General features: G+C 34.4%; 2 protein-coding genes across 5 annotated transcripts; both read right to left on the bottom strand.

The window, feature by feature from the left end:
* Positions 1 to 1,090: 1,090 nt before the first annotated feature.
* TTG1 (Transducin/WD40 repeat-like superfamily protein) lies at positions 1,091 to 2,857 on the bottom strand. The gene has a single exon (XM_012234529.4). The coding sequence runs from the start codon at positions 2,229 to 2,231 to the stop codon at positions 1,197 to 1,199; it is 1,035 nt and encodes a 344-aa protein (XP_012089919.1). The 5' UTR covers positions 2,232 to 2,857; the 3' UTR covers positions 1,091 to 1,196.
* A 998-nt stretch (positions 2,858 to 3,855) lies between these two features.
* LOC105648218 (serine/threonine-protein kinase CTR1) lies at positions 3,856 to 12,682 on the bottom strand. 4 transcript variants are annotated; one of them, XM_012234542.4, is made up of 15 exons: positions 12,274 to 12,680; positions 11,452 to 11,753; positions 11,235 to 11,379; positions 10,908 to 11,011; positions 9,019 to 9,227; positions 7,650 to 8,054; positions 7,479 to 7,519; positions 7,303 to 7,371; positions 7,050 to 7,150; positions 6,852 to 6,936; positions 6,600 to 6,698; positions 5,497 to 5,565; positions 5,261 to 5,392; positions 4,286 to 4,380; positions 3,856 to 4,091 (listed from the first exon to the last, which is right to left on the bottom strand). In XM_012234542.4, exons 1-15 carry the CDS (start codon positions 12,514 to 12,516, stop codon positions 3,992 to 3,994), a joined length of 2,199 nt encoding a protein of 732 aa, XP_012089932.1. In that variant the 5' UTR covers positions 12,517 to 12,680; the 3' UTR covers positions 3,856 to 3,991. The 4 variants fall into 4 exon arrangements, 3 of the variants coding, with proteins under 3 accessions (XP_012089932.1, XP_089579541.1, XP_089579542.1); XM_089723415.1 differs by lacking the exon at positions 11,235 to 11,379 and having other exon boundaries at positions 10,922 to 11,011; positions 12,274 to 12,681; XR_002285917.3 differs by lacking the exon at positions 3,856 to 4,091 and having other exon boundaries at positions 5,261 to 5,412; positions 12,274 to 12,682.
* Positions 12,683 to 12,724: the final 42 nt, after the last annotated feature.

Raw genomic sequence — 12,724 nt, 5'->3', positions numbered from 1 at the left:
TGGTTATTTCAGTTTAAACAGTGAGGCGCAAATAGCTTTCCAATAGATAAACCTTTTCAATTAGAAATGCAATAGAGCCTAAACAAGAGGATAAAGATTGCAGCATGTCAATCACAAAGCATAATGACATGTAATAAATAATAGATAGATATCCCTTTTACAAAAGGTCTTGTTTATTTATCCATAAGTAGCAATTCAAGCAATTGATTACATTTACATTTAGCAAATGATGTCTGCAAAACGAGGAGTTCGTTGGGACAAGATTAGTCTCGTTGATGAAAAAGAGTATGGAGACATCACTGTGCAATGAACCATGCACAATATGCACTGCTGATTTTGAGGATACAAAGAAAAATCAAGCCAAGTAAACAACTATTGATCATCCTAAATTGATAAAGCATCCCATTATATAACATTAACACTTGGAGATCTAAATTCTGAAATAACGATCAATGGTTGCATCTAAGAAGTTCCTCCATCATCGATTATTTTCTTCAAAAACAGACAATGGACTAGACAATGTAAGGTACAACATTGTTCAGACTGGATTACTGAAACTAAGGGATACGAATGTTAAATTTGGACGTTTGTAGCAGCATTTGGATCGCAGCTAAGGGCATAAGACAAAATAAGAGCATCAGAGGAAACTAGGAGATTCAGAAGAACAAGGAGAAAAAGGGAAATAAGCAAAGGTTTGAACTTTGGAAGTGAAATGCAAGGTACCGAGTAAGTGAGCAAATATGTAGGAATCGCTTGAGGGTAAGAAAGGAACATAGAACCCAAAAGGACTTAGTTTCTAAATTTTTTCTGTTAATCAATATTGAAAGCATGGAATTGCAGAACTATACTGCATGTGGCTTAGCTAACATTTTGCAGAGCCACAAGCATAACACAAAACAGACCCAAGTATAATTCTTCCCCTCAAAAAGTTGCATAACAAGCTCCACTAATTAGCACAAAGCCATCTATCAATACCTTTAGTTCATAATGTAAACACTAAAAACAACAATAAGCAAGTATCAACAAAATTTGCACAAGTAAAGAAATAAAACTAGCACTAGATTTAAGCTAGCATCAACTAATTTCTAAATTCATTCAAAGCAAGCAAATTTCTAATTAGAAAAAACAATAGAGTTTCAATAATACAAGTTAACATCAAAGCTAGTACCCTACTCAGTAAAACATTATATAGTATCTCAAACTTTTAAAAGCTGCATTTTGTTCGAAAATGCAATAGCAATCCAATCAGGCTGGGAAGCTGACCATTGCAACTGATTGATTTCAGAAGTTGCAGAGTACATAGACATGGGATCAATCCCATTAGGCCCAGCCACAGTAGGCAAGTCCCAAATGAGTGCCTGTGCATCATCCCCAACAGAGCAAATATGCCGACAGCTCTGTGGAGCCCAAGCAATAGCATTAACACTCGCTCTATGCCTTTCTAACTCTGCAACAGGCATAGTTGGTGATCTAATATCCAAGATCACAACTTTATTACTATCCATCAAAATGGTTGCCATATACCTCAAATCCTGCTTGTTCCAAGCCAATCTAAGCAGAGGTGTATCTGGTTGTGGACTTTCATAAATGATTGTAGAGTGTTCCTTATCTCTCAAATCAAAAATTCTAACAGACCCATCTGCAGAAACCGACGCAAAAACCCTTGCTTCGCCCCAAGCAATGTCGTATACCTCTTTATCATGAGCAATAAGCTGCGTTTCAACAGCTCCTCTTTCAATATCCCAAATAGTACAGGTCGTATCAATACTACAAGTCCCAATTCTCTTAGGCTCAATCTCATTCCAATCAAAAGAAGTCAACGGAGCACAAAATTCACTAGTCTTACTATTATTAAGAACAGAAACAGGTTCAACGGAACTTTCCCGAACTTCCCAGAGTCGGAGATAGTCACCTGACGAGGCAAGGAGATCCGACGTCTTACGGAGAGAGGAAGCGGCAGCGGGATGGAACATAAGTTTAGTCGGAGGGTAAGGGTGGTCGAGGGAAATAGTAGGGCTAGTCTTGAAAGATAGGGTTTCGGTGTCGAAAGAAATAACGTCGACTCGGTTGTTGTAGTCTTCGATGAAACTTCCAACAGCAATACGGTGGTGGTTGGCGACGGAGCGGGAAGGAGAAGAGGAGAAAGCCATGGCGTAAATAGGGTAAAGGGATTCATAGGTAATGGAATTGTAATCGGATCTGAGGTGAGATTCTTGAGTAGAGTTCTCCATATTTGGGAAGAGGAAAATGTGAATTTCTTGGAATCGAAAGGGAAGGGACTGTTTGGTTTTGAAGGGAAAGGAGCGGAAAGTCAATACAAGGAGGAGGGAAAATTCAACGGGAAAGAATTTACCTTCCAGGTAGTTGGCGGTCAATGGAAACTAGCTGTTTACTGACACACAGAAAGCCGAAGGAGCAGCGGTTTTCACTCTCCGCCTTGTGGCCTTGGAAGAAGAAGTTGCCAATTGAATTGCTCCTTTAAATAAATTTTATTATTTATTATTATTATTAAAAATTATTAGAAATTGTATCATTTTCATATGACGAGAGTACGCTACGGTTCCTCCTTGCCAATTTTTTCATTTTAAAAAAATAAAATATTAAAGCAGCATTTTTGTTATTTTGTTATTTTTGATCAATTTTTTCGAACCATCAATTTTTTAATTTAATTATCTCATCTTCGTTCTAAATAATGACTCCTTTTTTTTTTTAATACTCATTCTCGTCCCATTTTATTTGTTTATTATTCTTTTTTTGAATGTCTCAAAATATTTATAAAGTTTTTAAATTTAGTCATATAAATAATTATTTTTCTTATAATAACTTTTATAATTGTTCATTGAATGAAAGATTTTTAAAATCAAAATAACTTTTGTTAACTAAATTTTTAATATGCGTGTTTTATCAAATCATGCAAACAAAATGAAACGGTGTGAGTAATTAATAACCTCATAACAAGTTTATTACGTTAATAATAATAAAACTCTTTCAAGTTTTTTTTTGTTCTAATAATTAATAATGCAAACAATAAGTTTATTGCGTTAATGATTTTTTGTTTCAATAATTAATAACCCTAGAATGATTGGCATTCCTCATTTATTCGACTTAATTGACCCTACATCTCTTTTGCTTCACAACATGTTTTTTTTTTTTTTTTTTTTTTAACTCTCTCATTTGCATATTACTTTTTATTTTTTAATTTGTAGGAAAATTTTAACTAATAATTAATATTTTGGTAACAGAAAATACAGGTAAAGAAAAGAGAACATATAAATTTATATCAAGTATTGTATTATTTTTTTAATTTTATTTATTCATTTTTATGATCTGTTATGACTCTTTTTAATTTATCAATAAATAATTGTTTGTACATCTAGCAAATTGATGTAGTTTTTATAAAAAAAATCATTAATATTAAAAAATGAAATCACAATAAAATACCACTAAAATAATTTATCCCAAAAGCAAATGAACATATGAAACGACACTTCACATTTTGGCAGGAGATTCAGAAAGGACAAGTAGAATCTTGTGAGAAGACAAACAGATCAGGAGAAAAACAATTTTGGAAAACGATATTTAAAATATAATTTTACACGGAAAACGGCATTCTATAGAGGGGACGCACATGGCTAAAAGTCTCTGTACATCATAGCAGATACTTAAAAAAGGATGCGATAGGTAGGGTGAATAGTGAAATCAACAGCACTCTGTTTTATTTCTGGGAAAATGAAATAAAATCTCTGATAGTGTGCAGAGACCGTTAAAAGAAATCAATTTAGTTAATGGTGTGCCTAGATTCTTCAGGAAACCAATTAAACTAGATGTTAGCCATGTCCATGCCAAAAGAGAAAATATAAGAAAGATGCTTTAATTTAGGACCTATTCATACAAAGATGGGGCACCTGAAAGATAAACCAGATGAGCATCGAATAGATGGCACATTTTATAGCATTAGATATTTCATTGTTCTTCCACTTACATAGATTTGTCATCGAACATGTCTATTAACCGCTTGTGAAATGGGAGTTCTGATCAATTTCTGTAAAGTTTCTGCAATATTTGAAAACGATGGACGTTTTGATGGCTCACTGCAGTAAAAATCAATCTCAAAGTTAGAATATATGAGATAAGAAGAATGATTCATCAAATTTGTACACTATACATGCATCAATCAGTGGCTTATCGTGGACAGTTTTTGTGAAATACCGTCCCGCGTCACTATGAAGAGAAGGGATTCATCAAATTTTGATAGTTCATGAAAGAACTATAAATGCACACTTACGAAGTCAAGCAGGCATCAATTAGCGTAGCCACTGAAGAATTTATGTTTTTTGGAATTTCAAGCCTTTGACCCTTGAAACCAACAGCTGCAATAACCTGGAATAAGGTATAATGTAAACCATTCAGCTCCATCTTATCATTAAATTATCCAAGAATATCAGAATACACCATAAATATACTCATTTTGTGTAATTTACACACCATTTTGGTTTATTTTTTCATTCTTCCCTTCTGTTTTGAGAGTATGTATCAGGTTCTAATTCCTTTGAGGCAGTTCCATCCTTTTATCAGCAACCAGTACACCTTATCAACATAATCTACTTGATTCGATATTACCTTAGCTCTTCAGCCATAATGAATGCACTTAAACAAGTTTTGACTGGCTAACAAGTAGCTCAGTTTATATGTAACCCTAAGAGCAACCATCAAAAAATGTCTAGACTCTAGTGTAGGGTTATCCTGCCAATTTTATCACAATTCACTCCAGCAAAATTTTATTAAACAAAGAAGCAAGGATTGGTAGATCAGAACTTTTTCTTTTAAGCTCCCTAGAACTTTTCCTTTTTACTCCCTCCATTCTCTTTACTATTATCTACCTCCTTGTCAATTCCGTTCCACAGAACTGAATCAAACAACGATAGTTCATTTGGAACTTAAACATTATTATCTTAAAGTATCAGAATAATGTAGCAAAACGAGCATCTTGCTCTGTTACTACTCTAGGACCACCCAGTCAAAGTCAGTTACAGTGTTCGTATCTAGTAACTACTGGTCAAACATTCCTTAATAAGGAATAATCAATAACCATTACGGCTTATTCTTTTTCCTAGATTTTATTTCTGAGACAACAATCTTTATATTACTTCCTTCAAAAAGATTCTACCTTTCATTTCTGTCAAATTTATAAACAATATTGAACAACACAACCAATTCCAGATGTTTTTACTTGCATACAACATGGTAATAGATAAAAAACCTGAGATTGATTTAAAGTTCTCCAAGGCTGTTGAAGGGTCATGAGTTCCCACAAGATTACACCAAAGCTGTAAACATCAGACTTTTCATTTGATGACTCATTACGGAGTACTTCTGGTGCCATCCATTCAGGCTAAAGAAAAAGAACAGGCACTGGATGTTTTAGTGTTACTTTTATAACAAAAATTTAGAGAAATATGGCACATATAAACTTGGTAGCTTTAAAGTAGAACTTACAGTCCCAGCTGCGGTCTTCGATGAAAGATACGTATTTGCTTTTGAACGAGAAAGACCAAAATCACAAACCTGGATAATCATACACAAGCCCTGTAAGTTCACTATCTTTTCTTTTGTTTGTTAGTAAGGTGGTATCATGGGTTAGCTGTTATCCATCATACTGAGTCCACCTAAGACCATAATTAGCAGCATCCATATCCTTGTTACATAGAAAAAATCCCAGGCCAAACGATCCTAAAGTGTTTGAGATCTTTTCCTCTTTTGCAATAAAATAATCCCAACCCTTAAAATTGGCTATAAAATTTTATTATTTTACATATATGATTTGCTAACTATGGTAAAGAACTATGTCATTACCCTTCAAATATGAGTATTGGTTATTTTCCAAAAAAATCTTTCATTGTCTCTTTGTATTACTTCATATTGCAAAAACGTATTGGTACATACAAAATTCATAGATAGGTAGAGATTATGAAAAATGAAATAATACAGCACAAAATGATATAATAGTATTGGTAAAAGAATTGGTGACAAAAAGCATTTTCCTTCAAGGATGACTACAATACCATTCTATCTTGAAAAATTTTTATCCATTACTATTAGCCTCTCTACTGCCAACTATAACAACCTGTAAGTACTGCTATTCTTGGTGAACAAGGAGAAAAAAACTTCATGGATAGTCTATGAAGAAAGAATGAAGTTATGGATCATTTGTCAAATAAAGAACATCAAAACATTAACATCATATCTTTGTTATTGAAATCTGATTTGCTGTTTAAAATAATAATTTTGATGTCATTTATTAATTACTAAATAATGTGGGTCCATAAATAAAATCAAAACTTGGCTTGTTATGAGATATTAAAGAAATTTTAAGACTATTTGTATTCTTTTAATTTGTAACATATAAACCATTAGAAATTTTAAGATCTCTGATAAAGTTTTCCATTTTTCAAAATATTAAAGAAAATACTATTTTAACAAAAATGATTTTACTATTTCTATAATTAATGTATGTGATGATAAGGCTAGCATGTGCTGCACATGCAAGGTGTATGTGTATGATAGATTGCAACAAAGGAGAACAAGTTTCTAATACCAACCTTTACAGTGTATCTACTATCCACTAAGAGATTTAGAGACTTTAAATCGCGATGAACAATGGGAGGTTTCAGCTGATGAAGATAGTTCATACCCTTTGCCTGTTCAAAGCAGTACACAACTCCTTAACCAAGAAATGTAAAATGTCCAACATGATAAGTATAATAAGGTTTTCAATGTTTTCCTAGCAATTATTCATATGTGATTCCATTTGCTTCTAACAGAAATATAAGCAGCAAGAAATAAATGCAAACCACATCATATGCCATATTAAGGCGACGCTTCTCATCCAGCATCAATCCAGCATTGGGCATATGCAAAAGTTTATGCAAACTACCCCTGCAGTCCAAACCATATTATTCCCCTTCAGTCCATAAATTAGATGCATTCTTCTTAAGATAAAAGGATGTAAGCAAAAGTTTCTCTCAAACCATCACTTGGAATTTTAATACCTTGATAGATATTCTGTAACTATAGACAAGTGAGGAGGCTGAGTAACAGCACCCATAAAGAGAACAATGTTTGGATGCCGCAATCGTTTCATTGTTGCAACCTGATAAACAAATTGATGCAGTCAAAATCAACCGAAAAATAATAATAAGTGAACTATAGATACTCAATGTTTGCACTAAAAAGAAAGAGATGAAACTTCATCCATTTTGCAATGCCATTCCAACTTTAGTAAGTACAAATTTTTATGTGTACCTCACGCAAAAATTCATTGAAGCGCTCTGCATGGTAATCTTGCTCAATGAGAATTTTTACAGCAACATCCTGACATTGACATGCTCAGTTCTAAAGGATATGACACTAAAATGAAGGTGCAGAATTAAATATCCATTTCAAGTGGAAACAAAATAAAGGGAGATCAAGATGCTTACTGAACCACGCCAATCAGCACGATGGACAGTTCCGAAGGAACCTGAGAAACATTATTCAACTTCTTTCATATATACTCTTAAGAAATGCACAAACTAAAATTAAAGATCATGCGTTGAGAGAATTTGTATTATCAGTTGTTAAATCCTTGAAATTTCAAAAAAAGAAGATACCTTCTCCAATTTTCTCTTTCAAATCCAGTTCACTCCATGGGATCTCCAAATCTTCCTCTTCAAGATGGAGTTCACTACTTGATTTACTTATTATTAACTGATTTGCTTCCACGAACAATTGATTATTTGATGCATCAGGCTTCAGATTGGAGAAGAGAGAACTTGAATATGTATCCATATGCCCAGGTGGTAGGAGTGGACTCAGGGGAATTGGGCCTTTCATCAGGCTATTTGAGTCACTAACTGAGTTTACAACATAGAGATCCTTGCTATGGTTAATGTTTCCAGCAACTCTTTTAAGCAGAGGTGCTGCAGCTTCATGATTGTTGCCAGAAATGGGTAGAGGGTTCCTCTTGTCTTTATTCAATGTTTGGTTAAGTTTGTCATCTAGATCAATAGCAGTGTCTGTAATCATGAAAATTGGAACTTTTGACTGTCTGTAATAAATCATCAGATTATATGCCAGTTAATCTTGCAACATTAAATACCACATAGCAGCATGACTCACAAATAGCATTTTCTATGACGCATCAGATGTATCATGGGCGCGGGTACAAGACAGCTTATACATTGAACATACAGCCAGTGTATTTTCCCTTTTGTTTTCTGTCTAACTATAACCACTTGTCTAAATATTACTACAACAAGACAAGGTCCAATAACCATGGAGCAATTATTTTTCTTTTGGTTTACCATGAGATGTAAGTCCTTCAGAGCAAAAAAAATATTCAACAGTATTGATGGCTCTACTAATACAAGCATAAAACCAGATAATTACTGCACAATTTGTAGGTAAAAGACAACTTCTCTGGACCTAAAGCAATAACCAAAAATGGGTTCACTGTCCAGTAATGAATCAGTGGGACATGGAAAGATAGTATAGTAGAGGAAGATAATATTCATATTTCAAGAGGATGATAGGAATGTGATTATGGGCCCAGGGCCCTATTTGGTATATTCTAGAAGAAACAAACACACTGAAGGCAGCAAGTTTGCGAATCAAGAAAGAAGGGCACGTCAGCAAAATTAGTTATGCCTCTGATGCATATAGGCAGTATGATTTTGGTGAGAGAGGGCATCTTTTTGTGAGCTGTGTATTGTGCAGAATCAAGAAAGATGCCCTATCTCACCAAAATCATACTGCCTATATGCATCAGAGGCATAACTAATTTTGTTGACGTGCCCTTCTTTCTTGATTCTCAAACTTGCTTTCTTCAGTGTGTTTGTTTCTTCTAGAATATACCAAATAGGGCCTTGGGCCCATAATCACATTCCTATCAGAGGTGGTGGTGGCAAACAAACGTCAAAGCCATCAGCGATTCATATGGAAATATTACAGGGGGTATATGTGCAAAATAACGAGGATCACCTGAAGGAATATCCTCGAATGCAAGATTAAGTGACTGACAATCAAAGAAAAAGAGTCTGGCCAATGTCCTTAAATCCTCAGCTGTTTGGACAGCTTTAAAACTTGGATGAGATAACGGCGAAGAGACTAAGATCGAAGAAGCACAACTGATTGAGGAATCAGGCTGGCTTAACATTCCTGGCTTTCCAAATAAATCAACCAAGTATTCCCTGGAAATATATGTAGATTAATTCAGACATCTACCACTCCAACAGCCAGCCAAGTTGAAAAATGCAGAGTGATAGAAGTACCTAAAAGTGTAAGTACTATAGCAAATGCCAAGTAAAATAGATTTAGGCGTTCAGCCTAGGCCACTGGCAATTTTGAAGAATTGATAAAATGAAGGCACATATTCATTATTCACATATCCTCTTACAGCAGCAATAATTCATGTAACCTTGCTTGCTAACTTTTGTAGAATTCACGTATATTAACTATAAAGTAAAGGTAGCACGTGAACTTTTGAAAAGAAATCATTACACCACTAGGACAAACTTAGCAAAAAAATATGTAACTAAATAGTGGTTGATTGATGGTCATTGCATGGGTCATGTGTCCATTCTAATTCTGAAATTAGTTGCTGGTAAAACTTAACATGAATTCCAGGAATGTCAGCTTCATCACTCTTTGCTTCCATGCAGTTTGAGAATATGCAGAAAGCAGTGTCCCTTCGATATGAAAGCAAGAATATCCACCCATAGCATAGGAGATGCTAAATTGGATGATAAAAGATGATAAATTTGTTGTTTTTCCAAGAAAGGTAAATAGAAGTGAATAAGAATCCAGTAGATTCTTGTCCAGGCACAAATTGATAACCAATTCAATGAATTAGACTTTGATGATGAGGAGATGCTAGAGATTAGTTCCAAGGTACCGCAACAAAGTCTGAAGTTGTTAGATCTTTTATATAACTATGGCTTATTAATTATGTCATAAACATATATGGTATTCCAAGTCCATATCATATAGATGGAAATTGCAACTACCGTGCCCCTAGCTCATTCTTGCTACTGAACCTTCAATCCATATGCTGAAGAAACTAATTCACTATCTGTACTCTGGCTCCATATATGACCAATTGCCTATTGTGTAAGTAAAATTAGGTTTAATTTCTAAGAAGAAAAGAATCCCACAGAAATGAACTCATTTTTTCTTACTTTACAACTGGGAGAAACCCTCAGTAAGAATATCTAGCTTGGATTCTCTATATGCACCCACCATGTTCCTTCTAAATCAAATAAGTACCATTCAAATATTCTCTTTTTTCTAATTTTTTATTATCAGTCACCAATTTTAGCAAAAAGCTTAACAGACAACCATGACATGATTCATAAAATAGTTTGATGTACTTTATCATTGGTAGTCCTTGATGATCAAGTCTAATCCAATATATAAAATTGTGATATTATCATGTATGGTGCATCTTCAAGTTCATTTCCACCCCAACAGAAAAATAATCAAGTGGTCTTTCTATCTTCATTTGGTTAGTATATTTTTTTCCTCAATATTGTAATAGCACATTTAAGCCAAGCCACATTATACAATAATTAACTTTGAGGCCCGTTGTTAAAATTAATGTGTTTTTTTCCCCTCTTCATGCATCAGTTTGCCCAATTTTATTTCACTATAGGCTTTTATTTTAGTCTCACATCCTTCGTTAGTTATTGCTGTTCATTATCCTTTTTGCATTTACTCTCACAGCTATCTCAGTTTTCTTTGACCCACTATAAAGTTCTCAAAATTTTTCATTTCCTCATAACCTCGCATGTTCGAAAGCTCTTGCTATTCCAAATAACATACACCTTTGATGTAGTAAGCCATAAATACATATTGAACACTGCAATGCATACCTCTCATTACCAACCTGCACGAGACAAGAAGCAGTGACATCTCTTCTACAATATTTGCATCCTTTGGCAATTCTACAAGGTAAGTTAATTGAGTCTGCCAACACCTACAAAATTTACAAGTCAAGGCAAGTCTCGCCCTGTAAGCCTTTTCATTACACATTTTTAAGAGAGAGAAACAAATGCATATCCAATGTTGGAATAGGTAAGTGCAGAATTTAGCCCAAAAACTCCACCTCCCATCGAAATTACAAGTTGTAGCACGCAGCAGTAGCATGACATGAAAAAATAGCAGAATACATTGAAAAACAAATAAGCGGTGGTATTTACTTTAAACAGTAGGGCGCGATGGACACATAGGCCAAGAGGTAAGCTTCCAATTGGAAGCACGACAGATCCTAAACGGTTTTTTAGAACTTCATTGCATTCCTTCCAGCATATTCCAAAAGTTTCTTCTTCAGTAGAGGTTACACCTCTGCAGGGAAGAACTATTAACACGTGAAAATTCATGACAAAAGTTTGAAATTGCTAGCAAGTGGAAACTCACCCCATGCGACTGCAGACAAGATTGGCAAGCTTATCAATCACATCTTTTGTACTTATCCAGCAACTAGAAAGGCTAATAACTTTATTTTGTAGTTCCTTCAGACTAGGATCTCTGAATCTGTCAATCAACACCACTTTTATTGACAAATCAGCACAAGGATCAAGAGCCTTTAAGGATTCAAGTGATGGGACCAGGCCCGTGTCTCGTTGATCTGTACTTATAGTCCATGCATAAGGATCCACTCCATGAATTAAATAAAACCCATCTGGGATTCTGTCAAAGTAAGATAGACAGCCATTTACCTGGTGGACATGCAAACCAGAGGGAAATATAAACAGTATGTATATGTAACAAACAAAGTACGCATCACAATAATAATTATCCAAATAATCAATTCATTTGCAAAACTATAAGGAAAAAAAAAAAATTCAATCATACCTCAAGGTTATGGAAAATTTTTTTTTTTTTTCCGTGTCGAATAAAACATTTAAAATTTCAATCATGGAACAGCTTTTCCATGAAATAATTATTGTTCGTTCAAAACTGAAACTAAGCAAAACAACTATTCTATTCCTGACCGATTCCATGAATAAAACAGAACGTTAGCACAAAATACTGATAGAAATGTAAAGTCTCTAAAGTTTTGAATAAACCAAAGCCACACTAGGCCACCGCCAAATGTCTTACGACTGCAAACAATTAAAAATTATATAAAATAATATATTAACTTAAATCAGTGTCCAAGTAAATAAAATAATACAAGCTAAGCTAAAATATCTACAGAGAAGCCAATAATGAAATCAAATAAAATCCATCACATACCCAAAATCGATGAGAAACAGCTTCAGCAGAATTAGAAAAAGAAGCGATTCCTCCTCTTAGATGATCATCGGGTTTGAAATCCAAAAAATTTGAATCATTCGCTAATGCAGCCTGCGATGACAGCCTTAAAGCCAACGCTTGCTGCAACAGGTAGTTCTCTTCCGTCTGCTGCGCCCAGCTATTAAACGATGCCGTTTTAGCCGTTCCGGCAGTCGTTTCACGGTACCAGTGACCGTACTCCATTAGGGAAAAAGACTTCCGGCTACGGAATCAAATGAAGATAAAAAGAAATAAATTAAATCATATCTTTTATAATTCTGGTTTCTTGAGAGCGATTAGTGGACCAGAGAATCTTTTCTACTGGTAAACTTCAAAGGAAAAACATGGAAGAAGAGAAAAAAAGAGAAGAGGAGGAAATTCTTTTTTTAGTATATATTTTTTATTTTTTTTC

This window comes from Jatropha curcas, chromosome 6 (genome assembly GCF_041381405.1).
Source record: "Jatropha curcas cultivar XTBG-Jc1 chromosome 6, XTBG_Jcur_1.0, whole genome shotgun sequence".
Taxonomy (NCBI): Eukaryota; Viridiplantae; Streptophyta; class Magnoliopsida; order Malpighiales; family Euphorbiaceae; genus Jatropha; species Jatropha curcas.
This window is presented reverse-complemented; position numbering and strand designations above follow the sequence as displayed.

Excerpts from the sequence above, each read along its gene's own strand:
- LOC105648218 (XM_012234542.4), bottom strand. The coding sequence starts at position 12,516 with ATGGAGTACGGTCACTGGTACCGTGAAACGACTGCCGGAACGGCTAAA. Across the intron at positions 7,372-7,478 it reads GTGCTGATTGGCGTGGTTCA|GATGTTGCTGTAAAAATTCT; the intron begins GTAAGCATCTTG and ends TGTCAATGTCAG. Across the intron at positions 5,393-5,496 it reads CGAAGACCGCAGCTGGGACT|CCTGAATGGATGGCACCAGA; the intron begins GTAAGTTCTACT and ends CTTTTTCTTTAG.
- TTG1 (XM_012234529.4), bottom strand. The coding sequence starts at position 2,231 with ATGGAGAACTCTACTCAAGAATCTCACCTCAGATCCGATTACAATTCC.